The sequence below is a fragment of the Mesoplodon bidens genome (assembly GCF_964165515.1).
Source record: "Mesoplodon bidens genome assembly, chromosome: 3".
Taxonomy (NCBI): domain Eukaryota; kingdom Metazoa; phylum Chordata; class Mammalia; order Artiodactyla; family Ziphiidae; genus Mesoplodon; species Mesoplodon bidens.
Genome location: NC_138178.1, coordinates 45975009 through 45994189, shown reverse-complemented (window position 1 = coordinate 45994189; position 19181 = coordinate 45975009). Strand labels below are relative to the sequence as shown.

The 19181-nt window shown below is 38.3% G+C and overlaps 1 protein-coding gene across 5 annotated transcripts in view; it reads left to right on the top strand.

The window, feature by feature from the left end:
- The window catches only part of NEDD4 (NEDD4 E3 ubiquitin protein ligase), a 151174-nt gene that overhangs the window by 103743 nt on the left and 28250 nt on the right, over positions 1-19181 (top strand). For 4 of the 5 annotated variants that reach the window (XM_081227371.1, XM_081227369.1, XM_081227368.1 and 1 more), the window contains 10 exons: positions 3973-4139; positions 6032-6149; positions 6241-6408; positions 10058-10123; positions 13011-13130; positions 14366-14569; positions 16102-16182; positions 16409-16463; positions 16560-16618; positions 18001-18066. In XM_081227371.1, coding sequence (XP_081083497.1) covers positions 3973-4139; positions 6032-6149; positions 6241-6408; positions 10058-10123; positions 13011-13130; positions 14366-14569; positions 16102-16182; positions 16409-16463; positions 16560-16618; positions 18001-18066 — 1104 coding nt within the window. The remainder of the gene's footprint in view (positions 1-3972; positions 4140-6031; positions 6150-6240; positions 6409-10057; positions 10124-13010; positions 13131-14365; positions 14570-16101; positions 16183-16408; positions 16464-16559; positions 16619-18000; positions 18067-19181) is intronic. The other variant, XM_081227370.1, reaches the window with a different exon arrangement.

The window sequence follows — 19181 nt, the reverse complement described above, 5'->3', positions numbered from 1 at the left end:
CAGTGTGCTGGCATCAGTCTCCTCTGGAGGGTTTTGTTTGTGTGGCTTCCTCAACAGTCATGCCTCTTTGATTAAGGTCTGCTGAAGTCTCCAGAACTGTAAGGCTGAGGGACCCTTCCCCAGTGCTGGGCTCTGCTTCACACACCCAAACGTCTTGAGAAAGAAAGTTCAAGAACAAGTAGTGCTTTTGCAACAAAGCTTTCTGGGAATTTTTTATTTGCACTAATGAGACTTTAGTTTGTTGGGGAATTCATAATAACAGAAAGAAAGAACTATTTTTCTTTAAATCATAGACTGTAGTTAGCCCTTACTCTGGCAATCAAAGAACTTGGTATCCTCTCAAGTCTAATTCCCTTATTTGATGACCTTGTTTTTCATTTTAGTTTTTCTCTGATTTGTCATATAACAGCCTTTTTTTTTAATTTAGAAATTTATTGAGTAGAATTTTCTGTACCTGGCATTTTGGTGCACAGGGAAACCTGAATAATGGAATTCTGTTTGAAATGAAGGATGTCTGCTGTAAAGAAAGAAAATTCTTTATTTAGTAACTTAAAAAATTTTTAACAGCATTTCATTATTTGGTAACCTGCTCCAAGTTTTGCCCACACACACATATCACAGGTACCTTATTCACAGTTCAGTTTCTGTGGGTAGAGCTGCTTCACTTCATTTTGTGGTCTCATGTCTCAATGTTTGAATTCCCTCAGAATGCACCTTATAATTTCAGTAGATGTAAGCATGTAGGAGTTTATTTATGAAAGGCCCTAGGAATTCAAACACATGAATCTGTGCTTATTTATCTTCTGTGTAGCTAATGACCAGAGAAGTCTTGTCTTTGACATTTAGTTTGTGACTGAATATATAAAATTCTACCATTTAAAGAAAACAATTGTAATTTTCAGAAGAGGCTCACTCTTAGGCAGTGTATACCCTAGTACAATAAAGTGTGGCTATAATAGATAATTGTGTAATATTTGATTTTTGCACCCCTTGTAACTTTAGGTTTAGTTGTATGTATTTTACACAATTACCGTATAATATAATGTTTGTTGTACCTCTAAATGCTTTCTTTCTGGACTTTGACTCCGTTAAATTGTGTGCAGTTGCATATTAGCTTAGAGGTTAGTAATAAAGTAATATACATTGATACTTAGAAAATTATTTTGTGAAGAATATTAGCTGATACATGTTTAATAGGGAGGCATTCTCTACAGAAAATGAAAACTCATTCTTTCTAAACAATGTTCAAATATGTAACTGTACTTCCTCCTGGAACTGAAACAGGTTTTTAAAAAATAAGCCCTTGCTTAGTTTTTTTCCCCTTCACAAGTTTACTTGGGTAACGTAAATTCAATATGTAGACCTTTAAGAGAGAAATCTTTAAGAAGATTTTAAAGAAATATTTTTGGTACCATTTTCCAAGCTCTGAATATTTTCATAATCCTTCACAGCAGAAGTGAGGACCCTTTTATTAATAAATTTTATTAATCTGAAGAAAAATAATCAGTGACCATATTTTTTTAATTAGTCTTTTTTTTTTTTTTTTTTTTTTTTTTTGCGATATGCGGGCCTCTCACTGTTGTGGCCTCTCCCGTTGCGGAGCACAGGCTCTGGACGCACAGGCTCAGCGGCCACGGCTCATGGGCCTAGCCGCTCCACGGCATATGGGATCTTCCCAGACCGGGGCACGAACCCGTGTCCCCTGCATCGGCAGGCGGACTCTCAACCACTGCGCCACCAGGGAAGCCCTAATTAGTCTTTTTTTTCAAGAGAGTGAAATATAAAATTTCAACTCTAACACTTTTGAAATTGAGACCAGAGAAGTAAAATGTGATTTAAAATGTACAAGACAAATTTTTAGATATATAGATCCTATATCATGATCATTTAAAGGAAAGGAAAGGAGAGAGAGAAGGAAGGTAAACATAGATGGAGAGAAAAAGTAAGGGGTTAGAGGGAAGGGAGAGAAAATGGAGTTTGGGCAATAAAAAGAAAGAAAAGAAATTAATGAGATATCAGTTCCCATAGAAGAAGGTATAAAGAAGAAAATAGGCTAAGAAAGAAAAGGAGTCTGTTTTACTTCCCATCCAGATTCCTTTTCCCAGAATAATTCTGTCTGTCTTCCTCTCTCCTACCCCTCACCTTCCTTTCTGCCTCAGTCTCTAACCTTCCCACTGGAGCTAGCCAGAAGAGACCAACCTTGCTGCAGAAACCCCTATCCTTTTCTCCCAGAAAACATTTCTATTCTTCCCAGCTCTTCTTCTTGACCCTTCCTCTTCAGAACCCACCTTCCAACATAGAAGAATTCTCTTCCATCTTCTAAGCCGTCAACTGGCTGGGACACAACAGTCCTGCAGTGCTAGATCCCCAATGTCTAGAACAAAAGGCTTTCTCTATATTAAGGAAATGATTTTTTTACCTATTATTATGGTACCAAATATGTTCCCCAGCTTGCCTTTTTTTTTTTAACTTCAATTTAGTAGTTTTTGCCATGTACAAATTTGGGGGGTTGTAATCAAATCACTCAATCTCTTTGATGCCTTCCAGGTTTGATGTCATACTTAATGGCTCCTCCACCCTTAGAATATATTTTTTTAATATCCCCAGGCTTGCTCTAATACATTTCGGTTTTACTTTTTAACATTTTAAATATTGCTCAATCTGTAACATTCTGGTTATAAGGTATGAGGTAAAAACCCAGAAAAATTTTTTCTTTTTTTCTAAGTAATTTGCCTATCTTCCCACAAATTTGAAATGTCTTTGTCATATACTAAATTCCTATAAATTTGATTCTTTCTGAGTTTTCCAATTCTATTCATTATGTGGTTTGTGGTATGTTTTATCTGATAAAGTTAATCTTCACTCTTCATTTTTGGAACTGTGCTGATTATTCTTGCTTGTTTTTATTTCTATTTGAACTTGAAAATTGCCTTGTCTTGTTATTTTCAAAAAAATCCATAATGTAGTTCTATTGGAGTCCTGGCAACTTTATAAATTAACTTGGGGAGAATTGACACCTTTCTGAGATTAAAGCTTCCTAGCCAAGATCACATTACGTCTCTTCATTCATTCAGGTCTTCTTTTGTGTCCCTTTAGGAGAATTTTTAAGTTTTCATCACTAGTGTGTTTATGCTTCCTAACCATGTTGATGTTTAGCAGAACCTTTTACTGCCTTTTCTGTTATGAGGTTTCTTGTATAAAAGCATGTCACTAACCCTCACTATCCTTTTCAAATAATTCCTTACTCTATAACTACTCTAGCTAAGGGTTTTTGTATGTTTGCCCCTTGCTAGTCTCAGAGGAAAATTCCAATGCCTTCCTAGCATATAAATAAAACAAAACAAAACTTTCTTTCTTTGACTGTTTTATGACCTGACCAAAATGCCTTTCCATGGTCCAGAGGAGAAAGAGAAAAGTCAGACCAGAGAATCATCATGTCTTTTCCATCATTCAATTATTTCTAAATCATTTGCCCTTCTCTATCATGCCTCTACATATTTGACCTTCATCCAGTGATTTTTTTTTTCAGGTTTCAGAGAGTTGTTTATTTCCACCATAAACAAGGTGCTTTCTCTGTGGGAGAGACAATGCCCAATAAGACATGATCCCTGCTTATAAGTTAGAGAATAGAGTAAGGTTAAACTATGCTTTTCAATTTCTTAGTGCCTTCCAGTGCTGTTTGTTTATTTGAAAGTTTTCTGTGTCCTTTTTCTCCTATTAGACATGTTTTAAATTTTTTCAAAAAAAATTTTTTTCAAGCAAAATTTAAATGTTATCATTTTGCAAAAAAAACATCTTCATTATCATAAGATATTCCTATTATGGTCTTAAAAGTTGACAATGTGCTAATTCTGTCTTTGCATAGTTTCTGGAACTGGGTGTGCTAAATCTCTTTTAAAACTTCCTCTAGCATAATTTATAAGGTTAAAAAAAATTAAGCACACACTTAATTCTTACCATTCTGTTTTTCAGCCTGGCTGGGTGGTTTTGGACCAACCAGATGCTGCTTGCCATTTGCAGCAGCAACAAGAACCTTCCCCTCTACCTCCAGGATGGGAAGAGAGGCAGGATATTCTTGGAAGGACCTACTATGTAAACCATGAATCTAGAAGAACACAGTGGAAAAGACCAACCCTTCAGTATGTGATGACTTTCATGTTTGTAATCTGAATACTTTTGGACCACTAGTTTTCATTTTGAAGTCATGGCTCAAATGGCTCAAATGGATTCATAATAGTGTGGGGATCCAAAAACTGCAAGAATGCTAGGATTTTTATGGCCCAGGGCTTTAAAAATGCTATCATGGATGCTTCTTTTTTTAAATGATTTGATAGTATTAAAAAGTATTTGAGTCACAAATACCACCCTTCTAATTGCTTCTTTATTTTAATGAATTGCCAATTATTTCTGTTTTTAATTATAGCCACAAAAGAAACGTTTTTCTCTTGAGATTAATTTAGAAAATCTTGGAGATCTTTTTGTAGTTTGTTACTAAAGTATAATGAGATGTTAATTTCTACAGTACAGTATTTTTAAAGTGTAAATTATTTATAAAATTGAAAGGACTCAATAATAAGGTCTTTTGTTAAACACCCATTTGCCAATCTGGTCAATGTATACATAATTTCCAATGTACCCAAATCAAGGACAGAATGGCCTTTGAGGTATTCTGATTTATGTTTCCTCAGTGACATTTTTCTTTTATTATCATCAGACTGTATGTTTGTAAATAACATTTATAAATTCTTCCATTATTCATGTTTATTATCAAATATCCTTCCTTATAACCTTATGAAGTCTTTCTTTAGTTTTCTACTTTTTGACATGGACATAAAATTTTTCTTATTTGTCCCTTAATGTTCTAATCTTTGGCTTTGGTATTTTGTATCTGATATAGTCCAAGCACTTTCATAGGTATTTTCCCTTCTCACATCCTTCCAAAGCAAATTAATGATCCAAGTTCTTCGTGTCACAGAGGCATTGATCTCTGTAGAATGGCGTACAGATTGCAAGACTGAAAGCACGATAAATTTCTGCAACCTCCTCCTGTTGTATACCTCAGTATTATGGCAAGCCTGACTTGAGCAGAATCACATTTTTTTCACTGTGGTTGATGTTGTTTTCAGCCAGCAAAACTCAACTATTTAGGAGGGAAAAAGTGTGAGGCATTCCCTTAGGACCACTTTGTTTTCTCCAGCAACAGTGTAGTAAGAACTGGTCTTCTGACTATCGTGGGCTTATCTGGCATTAAATAAATGAACAATAATTTTGTTATTAAGTATCTATACAAAATTCTAGATCTTATGGTCTGGCTATAGTAAACACAACTAGCTAGAACAGTATAACTAAGAAATGACTGGGGAGTGGGTGTTCAGTCTGATTAACCGTACCCTTCCTTGATTCAGACACGCCTTTACTACTGTCCTTTTTCAGAAGCGGTCCATTACTGTATATGATCAAAAGCAGATAGATACCATTTAATCTGTACTCTATCAAGTTTTTAATTATAGTGTCCTTACACTGTCTTTCCTTCTGCCCTCTGCGTTCCTACATGGGAAATCTACTCTTGGCTAAAGATCAGTTCTGGAAAATGTTACTGTCTGATTCATGAAGATGTATGTGTAACTCTTAAAGCTTCTGTTTTATGAACTTTCTGGAGCTACTTTAGATTTTACTCTTGTAAGAACATGGTGAAATAATAATATAATGAAATTATTTATGAAACTCTCAGGTATTCATTCATTCAACAAATACTTTTTGAGTGCCCATACATGGGAGACATTATCCTAGGCACAGTGATGAATGAAAATATTAGGCACATTACACATTTTCACAAAAACTTTAACTCCATAAGGTACTCTTGCAGGTACCGTTGTGCCTAGGACTTAATCTATGCATTTTGAAGCAGCCTTTGGCCCAGAACAATAAATTCTGATCTAATATAGGTTTTTTTTTTAATGAAAACAGAATTTTTGACTGTCACTCTAACTCTCTTCAGACGTGGGTGATGGCTTTTACATTTCTAATACAGGGACAACCTAACAGATGCTGAGAATGGTAACATTCAACTGCAAGCCCAGCGTGCATTCACCACCAGGCGGCAGATATCTGAGGAAACAGAAAGTGTTGACAGCCGAGAGTCTTCCGAGGTAGAAATCATTTTCTCGTTCTTGTTGATAGACATATGTTACAGCAGTAGATTAAGGTATGTGTGGCTTAAGCTTATTCTGTTCATTTTAGAACTGGGAAGTTATAAGAGAAGATGAAGCCACCATGTACAGCCATCAGGCCTTCCCCTCATCTCCACCATCAAATAACTTGGATGTCCAGACTCATCTTGCAGAAGAATTGAATGCCAGACTCACTGTTTATGGAAATTCAGCCACTGGCCAGCCAGTATCCAGCTCAGTAAGATGGTCTTAGATTTTGTTGGAGCTTCAGGATTTTGTATTATATATTATTCCATTCAGTGTCTAAAGACTGAATGTTATCTTTTTTCCTCCAGTTTTACTGAGATACAGTTGATATAACACATTGTATTAGTTTAAGATGTACACCATAATGATTTTATATATATGTTGCAAAATTATAACGACAATAAGTTTAATTACTATCCAACACTTCACAGGTTTGGTTTTTTTTTTCTTGTGATGAGAAAAAAATTGTCTTAAGTTACACGTAATACTGTGTTAGGGACTTTGGTACTTTACAGCATGGCCGTTTTCAAATACCCCCACTAATAGTATGAAGCAGAGTCATGGAAAATCCAAATGGTCATTGGAGTCTAAATGTCCATTATATAAATCAGTGCCCTCCAGCCAAAGGCTGCCAGGAACACACCTATAATTGAACAAGTTGGGTTTATTACTCATTTCAGCAAGGGGAAAACACACCACGAGTGTCTCAGTAGCAGTAGGTTAGGAAAGACTTAAAGGATTTGGGCTCATGTTAGTCAATTTTAAGGAGGGTTTAAGGAAGCAGGACTTTGCTCTGCATTGGATGCTGTCAGGAAACAGATTATTCTGTGATTGGGTATCTCAAATCTTATCTGTCACGAGACTAAAGCTATATTTAGCAAAAAAGCAGCAGTCACTTATATCTGCCAGGATAGGGAGATAATTGGTATTTTGTGGCTTGTACAGTGTTCACATTTTCCTGTGTTTAGGCATGATTACAAAGTAGTGTTGATTTTGTCTTGATGATGCTGATGAGTGCCAGGGTGGGTCCTGGGTGTTTAGGGTTACTTTTCACCTTCTCAGTTATACCACACATGTCCCCAACACACATGTGAGTAAGAGCTGATGTACTTTGACTAAACAAGAAGATAGATGACCTTCTCACTCCAGCAACTGCTTGAAAAATTGCTGTCTGTGGGGTCCAGATGCAAATATTCCAACATACACTGCCCTGATGAGGTCCTTGTGGCTAGCTCTCTAATCTTACCAAGGGAGACCTTTCAGTGGAAGACAAAGAGGCATCTGAGGATGCTGTGGTCATTTCCAGTTGGAATTCCTTGCTTTTCATTCAGTTAGTAAATATGGAGGGCTGACTGCATGCAGGTTATATGCTGGTTAAAGTATCTTCAGAATACAGCCCACCTATCTGTTTAAGTATTGCCTATGGCTGCTTTCACACTAGATTGACATAGTTGAGTAGTTGTAGCAGAGACCGTTTGGCCCACAAAAAATATTTCCTATCTGGACCTTAACAGAAAAAGTTTGCTGGGCTTCCCTGGTGGCGCAGTGGTTGAGAGTCCGCCTGCCGATGCAGGGGACACGGGTTCGTGCCCCGGTCCGGGAAGATCCCACATGCCGCGGAGCAGCTGGGCCCGTGGGCCATGGCCGCTGAGCCTGTGCGTCCGGAGCCTGAGCTCCACAACAGGAGAGGCCACAGCAGTGAGAGGCCCGTGTACGGGAAAAAAAAAAAAAAAAAGTTTGCTGACTTCTGTTCTAGCACCTCCCTTAAGAAGCTTCAGTGTAGACAGTTCTATGTAAACGCCTGTGTGAATATCCAAGAGCAGGTCTGCCTGCCTGCTCCCTTCCCCTCCTTTCTTCCATCCGTCTAGTCTATCTTCCATTCATTTCATTTTATTTTTTGGTCAAAGGAGTGGGAAAGGTCAAAGACTTAAAGGATAAGCTATATTGATTTGCTGGTGATAAATCACATAAGATCCTATTCCCTTTCTTCCTGTTATTATTATTTTTTTAAATTATAAAACAGGGAGATCAGCTTGGTGCTTTATGACCACCTAGAGGGGTGGGATAGGGAGGGTAGGAGGGAGACTCAAGAGGGAGGAGATATGGGGATATGTGTATATGTATAGCTGATTCACTTTGTTATAAAGCAGAAACTAACACACCATTGTAGAGCAGTTATACTCCGATAAAGATGGTAAAAAAAAAAAAAGTAAAAGGTGGCATCCATACAATGAAATACCATGCAGCCATTGAAAAGAATGAAGTGTCTTTGAATGTATATGTTGTATGGAACAATCCCTAAGAGATATTGTTCAGTGGAAAACACCAAGGTACCGAATGGTGTGTTTGGTACATTACCATTTATAAAATTCTTTACATGACAGAGAATAAATATGTGTATCATATTTCTTGAAAACTAAACTTGGTAACGTTGCTCAGCTCTGAAAAGAGGAACAGGGTAAATAGGGCATATATCTTTTGTACCTTTTGAATTTCATACCATGTGCATATTAATTCAAAAAAAATTAATTTATTATTTTTAAAGTATTATATGGTCATGGTTAAAAATTGAAACAGTACTGAAGTCTATAAAGTAAAAATTGAATCTTCCATTTTACCTCTAACATGTGCTCCCTCAATTGCCATTAATGGTTTGGCATATGTAGTTTTAAACATTTTCTACATATTCATAAACATGCATGCACAGACATACTTGTATATCATTTTTTTAACCTGAGATCATCTTGTACGCACTTTCTGGTAACTTACTTTTTTTACATACTGTATCATAGACATTGGACCATTTCAGTAAATATAGATGTGCTCTTTTTAAAACCAACAACAACAAAATAATCAAACATCATTCCCTTGTGCAAGTAACCCTTAAGCTATTTCTCCAGTCTCCTTTGATGGACTTTAGATTGTTTACAGTTCTTTGTTATTGTAAACAATCATACAGAGGCTCTTCTGACTTAATTTATACATATATTATAAATTTTAATGTCATTAAGTAACAGAACTAAAATATTTCAGATGGCAACAACAGCGTGCATATAAAAGCACAAGGAAAGAAAAATTATGCGAGTTCCAGGAAACAAGTAATCTGGAATGTCCAGAGGGTGGGTTGTGAGATTGGAGGGCTGCAGCCAGCAGGAAGAGCCAGGTCGGAAGCTCACTAACATTGTGTTCTGTGCTGTAGATTTTATCCTAGTGAGTGTAAGTCATTGAAGGGCTCGGAGTGAGAGAATGATGTGATGAAATCTGCGCTGCAGAACGCTCTCTGGCTGCAGCGCGGGGTATGGAGAGTAGATTTAAGCAACTTGCAGCAAGCACATCTGTTAGGATGTTGCCACAGTAATAGCCAAGGTGGTAAATGATGAAAACTTGAAGTTGAAAAAAAAGTGTAAGGGAAATGTATTTGAGAGCTTGTAAAGAAATAGAATGCATAGGATCTGGTAACTGGCCCGGCTGTAAGGGACAGGAGAGGGAGAAATCGGGGGCTGACCGATGTCTGCCTAGGGCAGCTGCTGGCCTCCCTTGCTGCCCACTGAGACGAGGAATACCTGCGAAGGAACAGGTTTGAGTGGGTGTGGACAGGGAAAAGCTGAATCCAGTTTTGGACACAATAAAGGGTTCTCTGTTAGACCTTCAAGAGAAAGTGTCCAGGAGACAGTCTAGGACTCGAGGGACAAGTGTGAGCTGGAAGTTGGAAGGCATCAGCGGGGGTGGCGTGGTGTTGAGTGAGGCTGAGAGTGGGTGGGGTGCCCCATCATACCCATCCTGCTACCTTATCTGCCATTCAAAGACAAAGCAGAGACCTAAGGTTATTATCGTTCTTTTTTCTTTCTTTCTTTTATAAGAATCATTCCAGCAGAAGAGGCAGCTTACAAGCCTATACTTTTGAGGAACAGCCTACACTTCCTGTGGTGAGTTTTAGCCTTTCCCCTAAATCCTTAATAAAAATATAAGACGCAGCAACTTTTTTTTTGGAACGCTGAACATGAACGTTTGATCCAGCACAGCATCTGGGCTCTGGGGGATGAGGTTGAGGGAGGGGAAATGGGATAGGTAGGCCCTTTAAAGACAAAACCTGGAGAACTGTCTCTCCCATCATGAGAAAGCCAAGTCCCCATGTGCTGGTGGGTAGCGTCTGGGCTTGGCAGGTGAAGCCCTGTGTGGGCTGGAGGTGTTGCATACAGATCGAGACTGTGGTCTCCAGTGGCCTCTGCTCTGTGCCTGGCCCGTGGCATCTTGCGACTGTTTCCGCCCCGTGCATGAAGCTACGTCAGGGGCCAATCCCTCAGGCAGGTGTGCCCTGGCGTCGGCAGGCTTGGCGGCCAGGATGGACTTCATCAGCCCGCTGAGGAGCCGTCCGCTGCTTCCTCAGTAGCATCTCCAGCCATGACGTGGACTGGAGCTTAGACCTAACAACGTCATGGCCTCCATCCTCTTTCTGACTCAACTATCATTGCTTTGAGTTTGTCTCTTCCTCAGATGGTCCCCGCTTGTTTTCTAAACCAAATGTAAACACCCAGGCTCCTGGCCCTTTCAGCCTCCCTTCCCTCTTAGCCACCCACAGACACACCCACACACACCCCGCCCCCACCACCTTCCCTTCTGTCTGGGCTCTTTCTTTCAAATAGCCTGTTTCCCTGTCCTAATTCTCTCCCCATTCTGGGTCTGTGAGTGTTCCAGTTCCCCACTTGGACTGGCCGCCTCACTTTTTTCCCACCAACCATTTGTGATTTTGAATGGCAGTCTGTATATTAATATTGAAATGTGGGGATTGTTTTTGCTTTCACGGGAGTTCCAGCAAAGGAATGCACAGGCCCAGAAGTCCTCGACCTAGGAGTGGCTCATCTGTCTATAAAGGTGGCCCTGCATCAAGAGAGGGACATGGACCCTGTGCTGAGGAAGGAAGGGGTACCCACCTGTGCAGTTGGTCCAGTCACCACTGACCATCAGCAAGAGGGTGGATGCCACGGCAAGACTGCCCTCCCCAGCCTTCCTCTCACTTACTACCCCGTGTCTGGCCACCTCCACTCGCCTGGAGCCACTTAAGGAGATCCCTGTTATTTCTCCCCCCTCGCTTCAACATTTCCTTTATGCATTGAAACTGGTGAATTTCTGATTGACTGACAGGCACTCATCTGAGAAACTATTTTAAGTACACCAGATGAGCCATAGAATCTAGAGATGATTTACATTTTATGTACTGGAAAAGCTATTTCCGTGCCTTTTTCTTCTCAGTACATTGATTAGAGGTCTGTTTTGTTCGGTTGCTTGTTTACAGCTTTCTTAAGGTATAATTTACATGCCATAAAATCCACCCATTTTTAAGTACACAAATAAATGAGTTTTAGTAAATTTATGCAGTTGTGCAAATATCACCACAGTCAAGTTTGAGATTCTCCCATCGCCACAAAAAGTTTTCTTAATCCTAATACCTACTCTCAGCCCCAGGTGAACACTCATCTGCTTTGGTTGCTAGTTTTGCCTTTTCTAGAAATTTCATATAAGTGGAATTATACAGCATGCCGTCTTATGTATCTGGCTTCTTTCACTTCATGTGATGTTTTTGAGGTTTATCCATGTTGTTACATGTCTCAGTAGCTCATGATATTCCATCATGTAGATGTGTCTACTACATCCCATTTATCTACTCACCAGCTGTAGGACATTTGTAAAGTTGGGCAAATTTGAATTCCATTATTTTGTAGACTCACAGCTCATCATAACTGTCAGCAATGTACAATTACCCCCATACATCTACAGAACAGTATATCTAGTGAACAGACTAGTGTGATAGTTTTTTATATGTAAGACACATTAGGGAACCAGGCCAAACCATGAAGAGTCTAATCTCTAAGACAAAAGGGGTACTTCCCTGGCAGTCCAGTGGTTAAGACTCCGCATTTCCAATGCAGGGGGTGCAGATTTGATCCCTGGTCGGGGAGCTAAGATCCCACATGCCACACGGCCAAAAAATTTTTAAAAATTAAAGCTCATGAAAAAAAAAAAAGGCAAAAGGAAGGCCAGACCTGGACTATTTTAAGTAAACCTGGAAAACTAGACCTCTTTTGTTCATTAGTAATACACTACAATAATCAGCATGTCCCCAGCCCTCACAGAAAGAAAGCAGGGGTAACTTTTGACTTGGCACATATGGGTGATCATATCTGTAGTTTGACTACCTGGGTTCAAATCTCAGCTCCATACTAGCAATGTTATCTGGCAGAAAATTGCTTCTATTTTCTAGCTTCAGTTTCATCCTTAAGTAAAATGGGCCAGTAATGTTAATTATCTCATTAAGATTTGTGTGGAGGTTAAATGGCATGATCTGTGTTAAAGCACTTAGTGTGTGGTTGTTACTACTCTCGTGATTTTTAGTGTTGTTATCATTCTCATCATTATTATCTGTTCTACTGGAGTTTTTTTTTAAGTGAAATGCTGTACACTTTAAAATATGATTTAAAACATGATTGATTTAAAACATGATTCATTTTAAGGAGAGCTAGCAGGGGAACTTCCCTGGTGGTCCAGTGGTTAAGGCTTCGCCTTCTAATGCAAGGGGTGCAGGTTCGACCTCTGGTGGGGGAGCTAAGATTCCACATGCCTCACAGCAAAATACCAAAACATGAAACAGAAGCAATATTGTAACAAATTCAATAAAGACTCTAAAAATGGTCCACATCAAAAAAAAATCTTTAAAAAAATAAAAATAAAGAGAGCTAGCAGTGAAAAAGGGATATGGTCCTTTTAAAAAGGATACTTTCTTATTAATATTTAATTCTTCTGTTATTCTTCACTTAGCTCTTGCCTACTTCATCTGGATTACCACCAGGTTGGGAAGAAAAACAAGATGAAAGAGGAAGATCATATTACGTGGATCATAATTGCAGAACTACTACCTGGATAAAGCCCACTGTACAGGTACCCTGCAATCTATCCATTAATGTGTTTTCTTACATAATTTGAACCATCATATTTCTATGGAAGCTATTATGTCACTTTGTAGTATATGCTGGATGCTTCTAATTATTTTCTGATATTGGTGCTAATTGTCTGCCATTTCCGGCAGATCTCTAATATACATGAATCACCACTTGTTATTATGTAAAACAAGTCCAATTGGGAATAGGAGGACAAAGTAAATGATCTGGTCCACTGGGTAATTGTGTAATTTGAATGGTTAATATCATTATTTTGCTAAAAGATAATCTTAATGATTAGTATCTATCAAAGAACTTTGTCATGATGACACTTTGTCCTTGGCAACAGTGAGTGCCTTTTGTAATATTTCCTTGTAAGCATTTAGGAAAATATTTTGTCTTATCACCATGTCTCTTATTGAGAAATTTTTTAAAACTGAAAAGTACAGAGAATAAGATAGTAAATACCGATTTTCTTAACTCCCTGAATTTACCACCATTAACAAATCACCATATATGTTTCTAGACATTTTCTTTTTTAAAATAAAATCTTACAGATAAAACTAAATTCCTTTTAGCCAAGCACTTGACCCCACTACCCAGAGGGAACTACCATCGTGAGCTTGTTGGGGATTCTTCCTGCCTATTTTATGTACTTAATAGAGAGCTAAACAATGCAAAATGTTATTTATGTCCATGTGTCAAGTTTTGCAAAGATGTGTTATATAATTCTAAATATTTTTTTGCTCACCATTGTTTTAAAACCCTATCATGTTGTTTTATATATAAATCCAGTGTATTTCTTTTAACTACTGCTTTATATTTCATCACATGAATATATTACATTTCAGGTATGCATTTCTGTAGTATATGTTTGTCATTCATTTTGTCTTCCCAGCATTTGAACCCACTTTGTGTGTATGGGAAATTCCCACTCTATATGAGTCTTCTGGGTGAGCAAAGACAACCTTCTCCACTTGGCACTGAAGCTTCCCTTGCAACTAGGGCTAACAGACTGACGGTTAACCAGCGTTCTTACTGCTCAAGAATCAGCTGAGAAATTATAAATTATTTTAAAAACAAACTTTGACACAACACTGTATTGGAAAAATGAGCTTCCAATCTTTAGGCCTATTTATAATTGTGTGTGCTGTTTGCAGGTTAAGTTACCTTTTTAACCACAGCTGTTTGTGTGTTCTCTATAAACACTGCAACACGATTGAATTAACGTGCTAGGCCACAGTGGAGACCAGTCAGCTACCATCAAGCCAGGGTTCTTCTGCAGGCCCTCACCCACAGGCCCCCACGAGTGACGCAGCACAGCAGATGACCCAGGCATCTGAAGTGGAGCAAGGATTCCTTCCCAAAGGCTGGGAAGTCCGGCATGCACCAAACGGGAGGCCTTTCTTCATCGACCACAACACCAAAACCACCACCTGGGTAACTTCAGTGCTCTCCAGTTTAAATTTATAACAACAATAATAGTCTCTCATGTGTAGTTCTTGATAATCTTTAATTATACATTAATATACACTACATTTCCTAGTGCTCATTTAGAGATATGTTGAATTCTTAATAGGACTATTTCTATTCAATATGTTTATGCCTATTTTTAATATTTAGGGGGATTGTCATGGAGATACATTTACTTCCTGTTTGCAGTTCTGGGGGGTTTTTGTTTTTTTATTTGTTTGTCTTTGTGTGTGTGTGTGTGTGTTTGGTCACACTGTGCAACTTGTGGGATCTTAGTTCCCCAACCAGGGATCGAACCCACGCCCCCTGCAGTGGAAGTGTGGAGTCCTAACCACTGGACTGCCAGGGAATTACCATGTTTGCAGTTTTTAGCTCACTAGCCATGAATACTGAGGAAGATATTTAGTCATAATCCTTTCCCTTTATATGAAGCTTATAGTTCCAAAGTACTTTTGAATCCATATCTCATAGTACCCAAAAAAACTATGAGACTAGGTAGAATAGGTATTTTTATGTTAAGATAAGGCTTAAAGTTGTTGAGCAGTTGATTCACCACTAATTGAAAAATTACTGAAAATCAGCAGCAGATGAAGAGATTTTGATTAATAAATTTGTTTAAAACACCAATATACCTAAATAAAACTAAAATTATACAATAAATTATTTAAGAAAATAATATTAAAATTATAATATACATCAATAAATCAAAATAAATTAAATTTTGTTCTTTCTTTCAACAATTTGAATTGCCTTTAATAACCTTTTTGTGCTTACCTTCCTATCTTTCAAAAATATTAATAAATTAACACCTTAGCAGCTAGGTGCCTAAAAGCATGTTCAGGGCCTCAGAAATAACATGTGCTCCAGTTTTTTTTTTTTTTTTTTTAATTTATTTATTTATTTTCAGCTGTGTTGGGTCTTCGTTTCTGTGCGAGGGCTTTCTCTAGTTGTGGCAAGTGGGGACCACTCTTCATCGCGGTGCACAGGCCTCTCACTGTCGCGGCCTCTCTTGTTGCGGAGCACAGGCTCCAGACGTGCAGGCTCAGCAGTTGTGGCCCACGGGCCCAGCTGCTCCACGGCATGTGGGATCTTCCCGGACCAGGGCTCGAACCCGTGTCCCCTGCATTGGCAGGCAGATTCTCAACCACTGCGCCACCAGTGAAGCCCTGTGCTCCAGTTTTATGTCCCACTCTTACACCAGTTTTTATTTAGAGAAGAGCCCCAAGCAGTGACACAATCCATAAAGAGTGGGCAAAATACTCCGAATGGTTTCTGTGAAAGAGGTAGTGAGTTAATACTGATCCTCCTCTGAGATCTGAGAACTGAATATTGTAGTCTGTGAGTGATAGATTTTAGATGAGAACCTATTATTTCATAGAGTAAGCAAAAGAAATAAAAGTGATATCCATTGATATTAGAAAACATAATAACAGATTGACTTTCATGATTTTAAAGTTTGTGTGTGTGTATTGTTTTCTTTATTTACTCTACCAAAAAAGGAAGATCCAAGACTGAAAATTCCAGCTCATGTGAGAGGAAAGACATCACTTGATTCGTCCAATGACCTGGGGCCTTTACCTGTAAGTTTCTAGAACTGCTACCCATCTAACTTGGCTATCTCAAACATTTGCATTTTGGAATACAGTAGTTCTTTAACAACTATAATTAATATTATTGTTGAAGTGTTGATGTCTTCTACTAAGAGTGGAATATGCAAATTAAATCAACCATATAACCAAATCTATTTCTCTGCCCATACATCGAAAACCGTTTCCTAACATAATTGAAATATATTCTTCATTATAGCCAGGATGGGAAGAAAGAACTCACACCGATGGAAGAATCTTCTACATAAATCACAGTATGTGCAATGTGATTATTTTCATTACATTATCTTTTGCAGTATCGAATTTTGTGCGTGAGGATGGAGAACATCTTTTTTTCTCTCTTTCTTCAGATATAAAAAGAACGCAATGGGAAGATCCTCGGTTGCAGAATGTAGCAATAACTGGACCAGTAAGTTTCTTTGTATCAGGATCCTCTGATGGGGTTGTCCCCTTACCTGTCTCTTCAAGGGTGTTTGATCAAGGACATAGCACTAAAGGTGTTGAGAGGAAAGCACATTTGCAGATCTCCCCTCTCCCCACCGCCCATACACCAGTTCTCAATTATTTGAAAAGAACATATAAAGTCATTATCCTTACTCTGCACAGCAACCTTGTGAGACCAGTGAGCCAGATAGTCAAATACTAAGGCAGTGGTCTGCCGTGCTCAGGCTGGTACTTGTCTGAAGAAGAAGGCTGGCAATCCTCAGCAGATCAAAGGAGCCAAGAGTGTATCTGGTGAGGAAGCAGAGAGCACCCTATCAACTCAGGGTCATGACTTGGACTTTTTGGTTGAAATCATTGTAAATACCGGTATATAACACGTACTCACATTTAAGTACAATTATTACCATGTATGATGTTTACACTACTCTTGAGTCAGATTAACGATAGGAAAATCATTTTCCTCTTTTATATAGCTTCTTTTTCCAACTTTAGTTTTTCAGATTTTTTTTTTAAGACATGAGCCTACATTCTTTCTTTTTTTTTTTTAATTTTTATTTATTTATTTATTTATGGCTGTATTGGGTCTTCGTTTCTGTGTGAGGGCTTTCTCTAGTTGCGGCAAGCGGGGGCCACTCCTCATCGCGGTGCACGGGCCTCTCACCATCACGGCCTCTCTTGTTGCGGAGCACAGGCTCCAGACGCGCAGGCTCAGTAATTGTGGCTCACGGGGCCAGCCGCTCCGCGGCATGTGGGATCTTCCCAGACCAGGGCTCGAACCCATGTCCCCTGCATCGGCAGGCAGACCCTCAACCACTGCACCACCAGGGAAGCCCTAGTTTTTCAGATTTTAACTGTTTCCTAATTCACAAAAATAAGTAAAATTGAAGATACAGTTCTTGTAGATTACTCTTCTGACTCATGTTTAGTCTTTTAAAGTAATAGATAAACAAGGCAACTCCTCAGAGTTCAAGCAAAAAGTATATTTTTCAAATTGCTCCTTTAAGGAAGAAATCCCTTTGAAAGCCTCTTTAGAAATGGAAATTTTCATTTCTAATATTTCTCTACTTGGAAGACATTTCCTGTTTCTGGCCTGTTGCATTTCAAGAGTATTGCCTGATGAAAATTACAGCCATAAGAATTGCTGAATACAATTTTATCTTAAACAGAGAAATTAAAATTTTTTTAATTGTATATATGGTTTTTCTTTGAATTAAACTTTTCTTTTCAAATATTCTCTTTTAATGCCTTTAACTTATGTTCATCAAATACCCAGAGGGGAGTTTTTAAAATTGTTCCAGAATGAAACAACTTAAACCTTCTTTATTTTTCCAAAATTTTCAACTCAAGGCAGTGCCCTACTCCAGGGATTACAAAAGAAAGTATGAGTTCTTCCGAAGAAAGCTGAAGAAGCAGGTTAGTGATACTTAAAACGAGTTCTTAGGAGTGATTGTCATATAGACTGAAAGCATGGGAAATGCATTTTAAAAAGTAACAATTTATTCTATATATTAACAACTTTGAATAGTTTCTTTTAGGGAAAGGATGTGTATTTTTTGAGTACCTGTAATATATGATTAGAGACCACAGTTATTTTATGTCTTTATTTTTCAATATACCTTGTAATATAGAAAAATAGTATTAGAAGTGTGATTTTAAAGAGCTCTAACCTGGTTTCCTCGTGGGTTCGTGGGGTTTGGGTTTTGTAGAAACTAAGCAAGAGTAGCTCAGGAGATTATCCCCAGGCCTGGACTTAATTGTGTAGGAGGACTCTCTGGATTCCTTTTCTGCTTTGACTATTGTTTTCCAGTGTTAGTCATTCATTATTTACAGCTTCAAATATAATATATCTCTGCATAATTTGACAGTACAGCTGTGGTTGGAGCAGTCCTCTTATTGCTTATCTCCTTCTGCTTATCAGAAATGTTCACTACTCTCTTTTCCATCACCACAAATTCATTATGTTTGGAACTAAACTCATCCGCCCATCTATTTCATTTCTGTTGGTGATGACTATTTTTTTTTAGTAATTTTTTTAAATTGATTGAAAGATTCTTTAAATTCCATAGTGCTTTAGTTTTCAAAGGTTTCACACACACGATTTCATGTAACTCCATAATAACCCTTCCCCCCCCAACTCTGTATTGCCCCTCCGCCCTTCCCTCTCCCCCTGGTAGCCACTAATTTGTTCTCTATATCTGTGAAGGTGATGACCATGTTTTAATGCCTAGTCTAATTTGCTCGTGCTTTTCCCCTTGCCCTGCAGTTTAGGAGTACTGCCACTAGGTGGCTATATTGGGTTACACTTACTTGCCTTCCAAGCCTGAAGCCTGCTTTTCCAGATTCAAGATGGTGGGTCTGCTTCCACAGATTTTCTCATCCTAAACTTAACAAAAAAAATGAAATATGATAGTTTTTTAGTGCAGATATTTTATGCCTGAATAAAGCCCTAAAATGTCATCAATGTTTTAAACTCATTTTCAATAATAATTTTATGTTAAAATCACTCTGGAAATTTGTTTTCTACTTCT